The 15,006-nt window shown below is 39.3% G+C and overlaps 1 protein-coding gene across 2 annotated transcripts in view; it reads left to right on the forward strand.

Annotated features, from left to right (window-relative positions):
* Window positions 1-15,006, forward strand: part of UNC5C (unc-5 homolog C (C. elegans)) — a 605,975-nt gene that overhangs the window by 562,054 nt on the left and 28,915 nt on the right. For both annotated transcript variants that reach the window (XM_006874688.1, XM_006874687.1), the window contains 2 exons: window positions 9,209-9,377; window positions 13,647-13,880. In XM_006874688.1, coding sequence (XP_006874750.1) covers window positions 9,209-9,377; window positions 13,647-13,880 — 403 coding nt within the window. The remainder of the gene's footprint in view (window positions 1-9,208; window positions 9,378-13,646; window positions 13,881-15,006) is intronic.

Raw genomic sequence — 15,006 nt, forward strand, 5'->3', positions numbered from 1 at the left:
GATGATCAGAGCTCAACCAGAAGAAGAAAGAAGAGGAAAAAAAGAGTAATCTATACAATTTGATGAACTTGACCTACACCTATGGATGCAGGAGCTCAAAAGAGGGAACAAATTTCTTACAGCAAGAATCATCCCCACGCCCTCCACACACAGATAGGGATGGGCAACTTGGGCATTGGCTACCCAAAATGGGGGGTGGGGGGTGGGGGGTGGAATACAAAGGCAAGAAGTGACTGGCTTACAAGCTTTCAAGAGGGAACCTAGAGCCAGGGTGCCTGGAGGAAGGCAGAATCTCCAGTGAGTAGTATCCAATCTGCCTAGGCAGAGCTGATGAAATGAAATGCAGAAGGGTCTCTTGTGATACAATAGTGAATAATTGTTATCAGAACTGCTAATGAGGGTTAGAAATGTAAAGGTCGACATTTTATAGTAAGGAAGGAAGGGAATAACTTTCCAGTCTAGGAGTGGAAGTCCCTAGGACCATCAACAGAGAAGAGCCGAGAGCGGGACACTACCCAGAGAAGCAGTGATGCCTGAGATGGAGGCAGAGACAATGATGTGGAGCAATGGAGCAGCTGGGGACTTTAGATCCAGAGAGGGAGAGCGACTGTGTGCTGAAGACTTGGGGGGGGGAGGGGTAGTGTAGGGGGCAGGCTTGCAGGGTATACGCTTTGGTTGGTTGATGATGCATGGAGGGGATTGTTACTATTACAATGATACGATATACAATAGAATGAATGTAAAACCAATGTTCTCCCATGTAAACTATCATATAATTCACAATAAAAAAAAAAATTAACTGGAATGCATAAAGATCAATATCCTAGACATTAGTGAACTGAAATGGACGGGTATTGACTATTTTCAATCTAACTGTCATATAGTTTACTATGTCAGGAATGACAAATTGAAGAGAAATGGCATCACATTCATCATCAAAAAGAACAGTTCAACATCTATCTTGAAATAAAATGCTGTCTGTGATAGGATAATATCCATATGTCTACAAGGCAGACCACTTAATACCACTATTATTCAAATGTATGCAACAACCACTCAAGCCAGTGATGACAAAACTGAAGAATTCTACCAACTCCAACTTATTCAGTCTGAAATTCATCAAATATGCAATCAAGAAATATTGATAAGTATGGGTTATTAGAATTCAAAGATTTGAAACAAAGAGAAAGGATCAGTAGCTAAAAAAATATGCCCTTAAAGATGAAACAATGCTGGAAATTGTGATCGAATTTTCCAAGACCAATAACTTCTCATTGCAAATACTTTTTTGAAACAACATGAAAGGTGTCTATACACATGGTTCTCACCAGATGGCATACACAGAAACCAAATTGACTATATTCGTAAGAAGAGACAGTGGAAAAGGTCCATATCATCCCCCAAACCAGGTCTGCCCAAACTGTGGAACAGACTATCAATTGCACATGTGCAAGTTCAGACAGATGCTGAAGAATATTTTAAAAAGTCACAAGAGCAAAATTATGACCTTGAACATATGCCACCTGAATTTAGAAGTCATCTCAAGAACAGATTTAATGCATTAGACAGTAATGACTAATTACTAAGACCATAAAAGCTGTGTGGTGACATCAAAAATATCATACAGGAAGAAAGCAAAAATTCATTAAAAAGGCAAAAAAGAAGGGGAAAAAAACAAAATGGATGTAAGAAGAGATTCTGAAACTTGTTCTCCAGCATAGAGATGCTGAAGCAAATGGAAGAAATGAGGAGGTAAAAGAGCTGAGCAGAAAATTTCAAAGGGTAGCTAAAGAAGACAATAGCAAAATATCTTCATGAAATGTGCAGAGACCTGGAGTTAGAAAACCAAAAGGAAAGAACATGCTCAGTATTTCTCAAACTGAGGGAACTGAAGAAACAATTAAAGCTTGACTTACAGTATTAAAGGATTGTATGGGAAAAATATTGAATGATGCAGAAAGCATCAAAAGTAGATGGAAGGAATACACAGAGTCATGAGACCAAAAAGAAATTGTTGATGTTCCACCATTTCAAGAGTTAGCATATGATCAAGGGCCAATAGTACTGAAAGAAGAAATTCAAGGTGCATTAAAGGCATTTGGCAAGGATCAAGGCCCTGGGAATTGGTGTAAAAGAAATTGAAATCTTTCAGCAAACTGAGGTAGCACTGGAGGCACTCACTCATTTATGCCAAGAAATTTGGAAGACAGCTGCCTGACCAACTAATACCATTCCAAAGAGAAGTGACCCAATGGAATGCAGAAATCATGAAACAATACCATTAGTATCGCATGAAAGCAAAATTTTGCTAATGATAATTCAAAAACGACTGCAGCAGTACATTGACAGGGAACTGCAGAGGTTCAAGCCAAATTCAGACAAGGACGTAGAATGAGGGAGATCATTACTGGTGTCAGATGGATCTTGGCTGCCAGCAGTGACTTCCAAAAAGATGTTTCCCCATGCTTTATTGACTATACAGAGGCTTTTGACCGGGAATCAGACAAACTATGGGAAATATTTTGGAGAATAGGTATTCTGGAGAAATTGTGCTCATGAGGAACCTGAATATAGACAAAGAGGCAGCTTTTAGAACAGAACAAGGGTATATACAATGGTTTAATATAAGAAAAGATGTGCATCAGGATTGTAGTCTTTCACCATACTTATTCAATCTGCATGCTGAGTAAATAATCTGAGAAACTGGATTATGTGAAGAAAAACATGGCATCAGGATTGGAGGAAGACCCATTAACAATCTGCAATATGCAAATACAACCTTGCTTGCTGAAAGAGAAACGGAATTAAAATAATTACTGACCCAAGCTATGTTCAATAACTTCATATGCATTTGAAAGTTGGGCAATGAATAAAGAAGAATTTTTCTACAAATTCTGTGGAAGAATTTGTACATTTGAGTTATGGTGTTGGATAAGAATATTAAAGGTACTATTGTAGTAGTTGTTATGTGCCGTGGAGTCAGTTCCGACTCATAGCGACCCTGTACAGGGTTTCCGAGGCTGTAAATCTTTACGAGAGCAGAAAGCCTCATCTTTCTTCCGCGGAGCAGCTGGTAGTTTCAAACTGCTGACCTTGCAGTTCACAGCCCGATTCGTAACCACTATGCTACCAGAGATTTCCAAAAGAACAAACAAATCTGTGTTGGAAGAACTACAGCCAGAATGCTCCTTAGAAGACACTTTGCCTCTCATACTTTGGAGATATTATATTATCAGGAGGGACTAGTCCCTGTAAAAGGACACCATGCTTGGTAAAGCGAAGGGTCAGAGACAAAGAGACAGACATCCACTGAGATGGATTGGCGCAGTGGCAGCGGCAATGGGTTTGTGAATTTGACAAATGACCAGGCACTGTTTCATTTTGGTGTGCATAAGGTCACTATGAGTCAGAACCAGCTCAGTGGCACCTAACAATACCATAGCATGATGGGAAATTTTAGTCGTGCTCTTCGAATTGATAATAATTGTCAAAACACTGAAAGTTCTAAGATTTTACTTTGTTTGTAAGCTAATAAAGTTAGCTGACTTCAGTTTCACAGACACTGTTAAAAGACACAATATTCCTTTATCAGGCTGTTAACAGACTTGGTTACTCATAGAAATAGAATATACTTTTGTTGCTGTTGTTAGGTGTCATCAAATTTGTTCCTACTCATTGTAATCCTATATACGACAGAATGACACCTTACCTAGCCCAGCTCCATCTCTATAACTGTTGTTATTATTGAGATCTTTTTAGAAGCCACTATATCCTAATGTGGCTTTGCGGGTTAATGAATTGGACTGCAAAGTTGGTTTGAACTGCAAGGTTAGTGGTTCAAGCTCACAAGTTCTTCCTTGGAAACCCTATACGGGGTTGCTATGATTCAGAACTGATTTAACACTTAGCAACTTAAGAACAATGTTAATACTTCACTTTGGAGGTCTTCCTTTGTATGGCTGGCCCTCCACTTCACTAAGCATGATGTCCTTCTCCAATTATGTCCCACCTGATAACATGTCCAAAGTATGTGAGACAAAGTCTCTTCCAAGGATGTTCCTGGCTGTGCTTTTTCCAAGACACATTGGTTAATTTTTCTGGCAATCCATGGTCTATTTAACATTCTTCACCAACACCATAATTCAAATGCACCAATTCTTCTTTGGTTATCTTCTCTCATTGTCTAGCTTTCAAATGTATAAGAGGTGATTGAAAATGACTTGGGTCAGGCCCAATGACATTAGTCCTCCAAGTGACACTTTTTGCAGCAGATAAATACTATCTTTATCTTCCAAGAAGACTAATATATAAACATCTTGAAAGGGGAGTCAGCACCTCACTTGTATAACATGCATAAGCATGAGTTGTTGTTGTGAAGTGCCATCGAGTCAGCTCTGACCCATAGCGACCCTGCATGAGAGACCTGTGCAATTCATCATTTGATTTCTTGAGCGTTGTTTCCATGAGCATTGATTGTGAATCCAAGAAAAATGAAATAATTGACAACATCAGTATTTTTTCTGTTTATAATGGTATTGCTTATCAGTCCAGTTGTGAGGTTGTTTGTTTTTTCACTTCATGCTGAGGAGTAATCCATACTGAAGGGTGTAGTCTTGGGTCTTCATCAATAAGTGCTTCAAGTCCTCCTCAATTTCAGCAAGCACGATTATGTCATCTGTATATCCCTGGTTGTTAATGAGTCTTCTTCCATTCCTGATGCCACTTTCTTCTTATAGTTCAGGTTCACAAATTATTTGCTCAATGTACACATTGAATATGTATAGTGAAAGGATAAAACCCTGAACAATCTTTTCTGATTTTATACCACACATTATGCTCTTTTTCTTGTTGAACAGTTGTCTGTTGATCTATGTAGAGGTTCCACATAAACACAAGTAAGTGTTAGCTGGAATTCCCGTTATTCATATTGTTATCCATAATCTCTTAAGATCCCCACAGTTCAATGCCTTTATTGCAAAGGTAAATATCTTTCTGGTATTCTCAGCTTTCAGCCAAAATCCATCTGATGACAGCAATGACAACCCTTATTCCACATCCTCTTTCAGATCTGGTTTACAAATCTGGTACTTCCCTTCCATGTATTGCTGCCACCATAACAGTAGCCTTAATATCATAATTTTTTGCATGACTCCTGAGTACCAAGTGCCAAAGGATGACAGGAAACTAGTCACATAACATCTATAGACTCAGTAGATTACATTATAGGAAAGGAATCTGAGTATAAACCCAGCAAAACGAAATTCACTCTCATTGTGCCGATTCTGACTCAAAGCAACCCTATAGGAGAGAGTAGAACTGTATATCTTTATGGAAACAGACAGCTTCCTCTTCCTCCCATAGATCAACTGATAGGTTTATCTGCTGTGGTTTAACCTACTATGGTGCCAGCGCTCCAACCTGATCAGGTATAGAGAACCAGCCTGTCCTTTGCGTTAAGAGGGTCAATACTATCTTTATCTTCCAAGAAGGCTACTTTACAAACATTTTGAAAATATAATCTGCAACAAGGGCAGTCAGCGCCTCACTTGTATAACATGCATAAGTATGAGAGATCCATGGAGAATCATTTTACAGTGATATTAAAAATAATACCTGCTGTTTCGTTTTGAGTGTTAACTGACTGAAAGGTCACACAAATAATCTAACTTCTAAATTATGTGGCATATAAACCATGGAAAAAGATGAAACAAAAATCAATTTCCAGTGGCCATGGAATTATAATGGAATTTGATATGTCCCTTGTAATATCCATGTGAATGAAATGGAGAGATATGGCTGAACAAAGTACATTTTAGTGGGTTTATATTTGGTTGAACTAAATAACTCAAAGTATTGATGTCAGACTGGAGAGAGGTTTCAGGTGATGTCCTTGAAAAAGACTCTGCCCTTGCCCTATGATTGTGTTACAATGTCCTCAGTGATTGGCATAGCAACACAAATGACAGACATATCAAGTTTATGCAGGATAACATAATGGAAGAGATAGCCAATCTTTTGGAGGAAAAACAAAGCATTAAGAAAATGATGGGCTGAAACTTTCCCTGAAATTACTAAAGTGAAATTATATAACTAAATATAAATACAAAGTTCTGTACACAACTCCACAGAATTGTAGAGGCCTAGAATAAGAGGCTTTCATGTCAGGAACACATAGGGTAGTTAAGTTTGACAAATTACTTAACCTGTTTGAGACTTGATGGCCTTGTTTCTATAAAGGAGATGCTTACCTTAAGATCTCCACCTTCCCTTCTAACTTGAACATGATCAGTAATATTTTCTCATGTAAAGAATTGTCGGAAAATCTAAGGCAACATTTTTGTGAGCCATTAGCATGTTGTTGTTGTTAAGTGCTGTCTAGTTGGTTCCAACCCATAGCGACCCTGTATAGGGTTTCCGAGGAGCAGCTGGTGATCTTGAACCACCGACCTTGCAGTTCATATGGCTTTGCAGTCTGGCACATTAACCCACAGTGCTATACCAGGACTCCGGCCATTAGTATAGCATATTCCAAATCAGAGAAAATATTAGTTCTCCTACACTGTCTACTTGAAAATTGTTTCATTTCAGGAAGCTTCACTTTAAGGAGGACACTGAGAGACAAATGAAACTGAAAACAGAAATACAGTATTGTAAGAGGTTTGGAAACAATGGTTTTCTAGTTGAGGTTTGAAAAAAATTGAGGATATTTGGCCTGAAATAAAGAAAGTTCTTTAGGGACGTCATTGTTGTTGTTGTTAAGTGCTGTTGTTGAGTCTGTGCCAACTCATAGCCACCCTGTATAGCATTTCTGAGGAGCAGCTGGGTTTGAACTGCCAACCTTGTGGTTCGCAATCCAGTGCTGATCCTACAGCACTACACCAGAAGTCCAGAGACATCAGAGTAATCTCCAAATATTTGAAATAATTTCATGTCAAAAAAGAGAGAAAGCAGGTCTAGAATATATGAAGAGGAGTTTTATGAAGGCCGATTATGTTCATTCTCAGTACAAATATTTTGTGAGTTCAAGTCACTCAGAAATGAGATGACTTCTGATTAGTTTTTGTTGTTGTTAAATGCCATTGAGTTGATTCTAGCCCATAGCAACCCTGTATAGGGTTTCCAAGAAGCAGCTGGTGAGATTGAACCGCTGACCTTGCAGTTCAAATGGCTTTGCAGTTTGGCACATTAACCCACAGCGCCACATTAATAGTGGATTACAATTCTGGATTGACCACGTCAGCCATGTTGTAGAGAGGCTATGGCTTGGGATGAAAGGTGGTACTAGGTGAATCCTCAGGGCTCTTTCCATTGATATCACCTCGATTCCAGCTCATAACGACCCTAGGAAAGAAGAGAATTGCCCCATAAGGTTTTCAGGCTATCATGTGTACAAAAACAGACAGTCTTTCTCACATGGAGCAATATGGTGAGGTCAAATTGCTGGCCTTTCCATTGGTAGTCAAGCACTTAACCACTGTGGCACTAGACTTCTTTTACTTCTCTTAAATTCTCTAAGTGCATGATTAAAAAAAAAAATTGCAATGGAGTTTGTTTCAGCTAATAAAAACCTCACTTGTGCCAGAATAAAACCGTTTCAAAGGGTTTCTAAAGGCTGATCTTTTGGAAGTTCTTAGTGGACTTAAATCTCCAGCCTTCTGAGTAGCAGCTGAGTACTTTAACCATTTTCCCCTTCCAGGAATTCCACATGATTTTTAGGATCAGCCCTGGACTGCGAACCACAAGGTTGGCAGTTCAAACTCACCAGCTCCTCCTCAAAAACTCTATACAGGGTCACTATGAGTTAAAACTTATTCAATGGCACTTATCAACAATAACATTTTGGCAAGCAGTCCTGGTGTGGTGCTGTAGGACAAACAATGGACTTCTAACCCCAAGATCCACAGTTCAAACCCACCTGCCACTCCTTAGAAACACTACATAGGATTGCTATGAGTCAAAACCAACAGCAGCCATTACATTTTTTCAGGGTGTTGGAGTATTGTGACTGGTGGTGGTGATATGTCATGGAGTCGGTTCGGACACATAGCGACCCTGTATAGGGTTTCCAAGGCTGTAAATCTTTACCGGAGCAGAACCCTCATCTTCCTTCCTCAGAATGGCTGGTAGTTTTGAACTGCTGACCTTGAGATTAGCAGCCCGACTCATAACCACTACACTACTGAGAAGGCTTGAATTATAGTTCTAGCAAGAGTACTTGTTAGTTGTATGAGCTTGGGGAAGCCACTCAACATCTTTGAGACTACTTCCTAACATATCATCTGATGATGGTGGTGGTAGTTATGTGCCATGGAGTCAGTTCTGACTCATAGCAACTCTGTACAGGGTTTCTGAGTCTGTAAATCTTTATGGAAGCAGAAAGCCTCATCTTTCTCCCATGGAACAGCTGGTAGTTTTGAACTGCTGGCCTTGAGGTTCGCAGTCCGATTCGTAACCACTACGATGGATTCATTTAATTGATCCAGGTGTTTGCTAATTGCAATATTATTAGGAAAAGAGTTAAAGGCAATTTCAATGTTGAACATGTGACAGGAAACATAAACAGATAAAGAATCTGGATCGTTGATGTTCCTTCAATAAGATGATGCTCTGAAATGAAGTGTCCAAGTGGAGAGAGAACTCGTTTTAAATTGCTATAGTATTACAAGTCTGGTCAGATTTGGAAAAATGAAATCTCTTACACTAGTCTGAATGTTTCCTGAAAGTCATTTGGAAGAAGTTTAGCTCTAGGGTGTCCTCACTCTGAAGTGATTTTTTTTTCCTTTTGAAGTATCTGTCAGTTAGGTTCTAGAAACCTGAAAATATTTAAAAGCTTGTGAGAACAATGGCAAATATTATCAGAAAAGATGGTTATGTAACCCATAAGGACTCAGTTCTGTCTCATTCCACCCTGAAAATATCTGTACATCAATTCAGAGGATGATACCAAAGGCAGACCTGTGTCTGAGATAAGGACATCAAAGAGATGATGGCATGCTCACTGTTATCAAAAAGGCCTCTGGCCTGGCAAAGTCAAAATCATGGTAAAGAGCATGTCTTGCTATCTAATTCTGCTTTAGTCCGTTCTCTCTCACACATACATATACATGATCTCCATTTGAACTATCTGTACAGCTTTGGCTCTAAGATCCTAATGAGTACGTAATTGCTGTGGAAATGTCACTGATGCAGTTCTCTGCTGTCCCTCCAGGCCACCTATGGAAGACAGTCAAACACTCTTGACCCCTGTGGTGAGCTGTGGGCCCCCAGGAGCCCTGCTGACCCGCCCCGTCATTCTCACCATGCATCACTGCGCAGATCCTAATACTGAAGACTGGAAGATCCAGCTCAAGAACCAGGCAGCCCAGGGACAGTGGGAGGTGAGTTTCTGTTGGGATAAAGATGGACACAGGAACAACTGATACCGATAAACAGAAGCAATTATGGAAAACTTTTTTTTTATTTTTAATGCAAAAAAAAAAAAAAAAAAGGATTGAATTTTAGCTCATATTTGAGATCGACAAATCCCTGGATGCTTGATAGACATACATACATACATGTGCACACACATACACAGTAGCAAAACCTTAGTTAACTAAAGATAAGTAGAAAGTGCACATGAGTCTTGGACCGACCCTTTAAAATATATATGCACTATTTTGGGAAAGGAAATATATGTAAACTTAAACCTATATTTATTAAAAATTGCAGGGAGAGAAATGTTGCATCTGGTCCTGAATATGTTAGGAACTTATTTGCCAAAACATTCATGGAAAAGAGTTTTAATCTGAACATAGCAAACTGAAAGGATGTGTCTCCTAAGGTCACTAAAATGACGAAAATGTGTGCCATTTTGACTCTTCATGGATGGTAACGTCTGAAGTCCTTAAAGGCAATGTCTTAAATAGGTCCTGTTCCCTGCAGCAGAATCTTTCACTTAGCTTTGCTATTGTTGTTAGGTGCAGCTGAGTGGGTTTTAACTCATAACAGAGCAAAACACTACCAATCCTACACCATCCTTAAAATTTTTACTTGGTCCCTAGGTTAATTAAAGAAAGTTTGGTAACATAGTGGTTACAAGTCAGGCTGCTAACTTCAAGGTTTACAGTTTGAAACTACCAGCCAGTCTGCAGAGAAAGACTAGTTTTTATGCTCCCATAACATTTACAGTCTCAGAAACCCTATTCAGGATTGCTATGAGTTAGAACTGACTCCATGGCACACCACCACCACTAAGGTTAACTAAGTGCAAAAGGATTTGTTATATTTACCCTGAAGATTGTATGCCTTATACCTAAAAATAAAGAGCTCTGGTAGCATAGTGGTTATAAGTTGGGCAGCTAACCTAATGGTCAGTAGTTCGAAACTACCAGCTGTTCCGTGGGAGAAAGATGAGGCTTTCTGCTCCCGTAAAGATTTACAACCTCAGGAACCCTGTACGGGGTCGCTATGATCGGAACTGTTTCAATGGTACACCACCACCATTCCTAAAAATAAAACAAAATGATATTTGTATATTTTCTTTATTAAACCAAAAAATGCACTGTCATCAAATTGATTCTGACTCATAGTGACCCTGTATAAGGTTTTAAAGGCTGTAAATCTTTATGGGAACAGAGAGCCTCATCTTTCTTCCTCAGAGTGGCTGGTGGGTTTGAATTGCTGACCTTGAGATTAGCAGTCCTGTGCTTATCCTACAGGACCACACCTTGAATAAACAACATAAGGTCATTACATCACAAAGGACTCAGTAACAGTGGGTTGGGTTTGGTGCTGTTTAAATGGGAACCAGCCAAATTAAAAACTACACTTTTGATTATTCTCAGAAAAGCACACTTCAGGAATATGTTTAATGAAAAATCAAATAGATCTAAAAACTAAATGTGTATTTTAATGTATTATAAAAAGAAGTAGACATTTTATATAATAGCATATCCTTGATGATTACTTATGGTTTTTTACTTTAAGAAAGAAATTTCAATAAGAATATACATAAAGTTTCGTCTCTAATATTTTGGGAAACATTGTATTAGTTTATGGTAGGAGAATAACAGAGCATCCCTGAGGTTAACTGGCTTAGTCTGCCCTTGAATATATGAGATTGTTCCTTGCCAGAAGACCTATCGTCCAGAACTAGAATTAAGGGATGCACTTAGTTAGACCAGATTTTAAATATATGTCACTTTAATTCCATTTGCACTTTAAATGATTTATTTGGGAAATGTTCCAGAGTCTTAATCTCCTGTGTTTCTAAATTGTTTGTTGATTGTCTTCCTAATACCCTATCCATTTTGTTTTTATTTGACTAACAACAGCAGTAGCAATAACAGCAAAACAACAACAACATTAATAAATTAAGAAATAAGAAAAGAAGACATTCTTTTTTTAAAAAAACACCCTTATGCATGTAAGTGACAGAGAAATGGGACATCTTTATTCATGACTAAAACTTATAGAAGACTTTCTGCAACATCCACTGACCAGTTGATACCTGAGACATTGCCTTTCTCCTGCTGGTTTTATAACAAAGCAGCTTCTTTTCAGGTGTTCTTTGGGGCTGGAATAAACCTGGCAACACTGGCCTTCTTTTTTCTCTTTCCTTTACAGTTTGATCTTCCTTTCAGGTTTGGTTGAGGAAATGATTTCATTGATGCTGTTAAAACACAGCTCTTATTATAGCTTCGGATTATGTTACAAGGTTTCAGTAATAACCACCTGAGGTGGCTACTTCTTTCATATCTTTATCCAGCCCTGGGGACTCAACTTATTATAAGACATTCATTCATTTTTCAACAAATGGTTATTGGACACTCACTATCATACAAGGCCTGTGCTAAATCTTGAGATTCAGTAGAAAGCAATACAGAGTTCCTGCCCCTATAGAGATTAAATAGCCCAAAGCAGAAGTTAAATCATGGCCACACACGTGTCTTATTTCTCCTGCATGAAATTTTCGTTAATATTTGAATTCATGGAAACATGGGGGATTTCTGGTAAAGATCTCAACTTCCAGCTTCTCTTGGAAAATTCAAGGATCTTCTATATGTTTCCAGCCTCATTGTTGGATCGCCACACTGAGAGTAGACTGAGCTCTTAGACAGGCTGGTTCACGACAGTCTCCACTGCTCCTTTTGGCCATCTGTCCCTGCCTGCTTCGCACATTCTGTCCCCTGGCTGCCCCAGAAAGCACTGGAATTATCATCCTTGGTTTATTCATCCTATGTTTAATCTTTTAGATAACTTCTTCTGTGGCCTGAGTGACTATTTGTACCAAAAGCATCACTCCCACTCATTTATATCAAGTATGTTCAAAACCTAAAAGGGTAAAATTGTAAGTAGCTTACAGGAAAAGTAACAGAAACAGGTGATTTAAAGGCACTGGGTTTGACCTATTTTGCTCTGCTTTGCTGTTGTTGTTGTTGTTAACTGCCGTCCAATTGGTTCCAACTCATAGCAACCCTGTGTGTGTTGTCCAAGGCTTTACATCTTTGAAAAAGCAGAAAGCCTCATCTTTCTCCTGCAGAGTGTTTGGCAGGCTTGAACCACAGACCTTGTGGTTTGCAGTCCTGTGCTTATCAAACTAAGATTATTTAGGAAAGTAATGTATTGCTTTGGAAAGTAATTGCAGGTTAATTTTGGAATAACAGGCAGCAAAAAGGCATTTCATAAATTCTTAATTTCCCTTTTTTAAAATGTAGGCTTTCAAGGGGCAAACTACTATGCTATAATGACATTGTAGCAAAATAGCATTTTCTGGATTAAACAAGAAATTTAGAGACTAAAACATTAAATTTTCAGAAGCATGATGAATTCAAATACAATAATGTTAAAGGGATAATCTATGAACATTAAAAAAAAATGTCAATTCTAGTAATGTAGAATCTCAGAAGATGAAAAAATACTAAGTAAAGGCCATCTGAATTATGAATAGTATTAATATGAGGGAAATATGGGTTAAGAAAATAAATTAAAACCAAACCAGTTACCATTAAGTGAATTCCAGCTCACGGCTACCCTTTATATGTCAGAGTAGACCTGTGTTCTATAGAATTTTCACGGACTGATTTTTGAAAGTAGATCCCCAAACCTTTCTTTGGCGATGCCTCTGAGTAGACTCTATCCTCCAACCTTTCAGCTGGTACACTGATGATTTCCACCATCCAGGAGCCCCAGAAAGGAAATGTTGTTGTTGTTAAGTGCCGTGAAGTTGGTTCTGATTCATATCTGTATAGGGTTTCCGAGGAGCAGCTGGTGGACTTGAACCAACAATCTTATGGTTCAAACCAAACTTGCAGTCCAGCCCATTAACCCACAACACCACACCAGAACTCGAGTATAATAGAACCTACTTCTTTTTATAAGGATCTCTGGTAGTTGTTGTTTTGTGCCGCGGAATCCGTTCAGACTCAAGCGACCCTGTACAGGGTTTCCGAGGCCGTAAATCTTTACAGGAGCAGAAAGCCTCATCTTTCTCCCGCAGAGGAGCTGGAAGTTTCGAACTGCTGACCTTGCGGTTCGCAGCCCGATTCGTAACCACTATGCTAGCATCAGAACCATGGCACCTGAGGCTTCCCACATACCCTCCCTGCATACTTGACCAGGGCATATGCTGCCAGTTTAGTCACCAGTTCTTCCCTGTTGTCTCTCAGGATGTGGTGGTGGTAGGAGAGGAAAACTTCACTACACCTTGTTACATTCAACTGGACTCAGAAGCCTGCCACATCCTCACCGAGAACCTCAGCACTTACGCCCTGGTTGGGCAGTCCACCACCAAAGCAGCCGCAAAGCGCCTGAAGCTTGCCATCTTTGGGCCACTCTGCTGCTCCTCTCTGGAGTACACTGTCCGAGTCTACTGTCTGGATGACACCCATGATGCCCTTAAGGTAAGTGACTGTCATCTGATCTGCTGTCTTCACCTTAACCTTGAAGGGAAGTTTTGGCAGCACCACAGCACATACAGAGAACTGTGTGCCATATCTAGACATATGAACACACGTGTTTGGTTCTGCAAAATGCAGCTTTTTAAAAAAATCAGACATTTCTCTGAGGCCATTCTGATGTATGAACTGCTTTCTTTATGCTGATTTCTCCCATGGGCTACTTTTGTTTACCTTCCTTGATTCCTCTTAATGAAAAATTTAGAAGTGGAAGAATTTGGCAAAGAGGCCGGTGGATGGTAAATTATCTGCTTCCAGGTTTATCTCAGCTGTATTCTTCCTATAAAAGGAATTGGCGTAATTGCTCAAACTGGATGTTCCTCTTGTGTGCTACTTCATTTATATGCTTTCCCATTCTTTTTATGAGGACTGTGAGGGAGAGAGTTTGCATTTGACAACAGGCTGCTGCTTTGCAGAATAAATGAGCTTAATTCCTGGTGCTATTATTGCCATTCATTTTATCCCATTGGAAGCTCTAAGGGATATAGTAAGTGCCTTTGAAGAACTTATGATCTAGAAGGAGGAATAAAAGAAGTATTGCCAGAGAGGGACTGTACAAGTCAAAGTGAACTTTCCCTGGCAGAGTTCTATGGGAGTTCGGGAAAGGGAGGTGTCTTTTTATTTTGAAGAAATCTAAACAGGAGCTGACACTTGAGATTGGCCTTTAGAAAAGTAGAGTTTTGACCAGCAATAACAGGAAACAGAGCACAACATTTCTAGGTGAGAGGAGCAACATCAGGAAAGTCAGATGGGAACAGTAAATGCATCCTTACGCAGGTCATCTCCATGAAGTGAGAGTGAAAGATAGGAATTTTATCGTGATCGACTTTGACTGGCAGGAAAAGGAATTGAAACAGAGTTAATGGAGCATCACTGGAGCGATTTACACAGGAGAGAGACGTGATTGGAAATTTGCTTAAGAAGTATTCACCTGACTTCATGAGCAACATAGGGTCAAATTACAAGAGAAAGTGGGGTTCAACTGGGATGACGAGAAAGGAATGAGACTAAAGGAACAGAGTTATAGATAGAAAGGACTTGAACTATTGGTGTTACCCTTTACAGGACCTAG

This window comes from Chrysochloris asiatica, unplaced genomic scaffold (genome assembly GCF_000296735.1).
Source record: "Chrysochloris asiatica unplaced genomic scaffold, ChrAsi1.0 scaffold00294, whole genome shotgun sequence".
NCBI lineage: Eukaryota > Metazoa > Chordata > Mammalia > Afrosoricida > Chrysochloridae > Chrysochloris > Chrysochloris asiatica.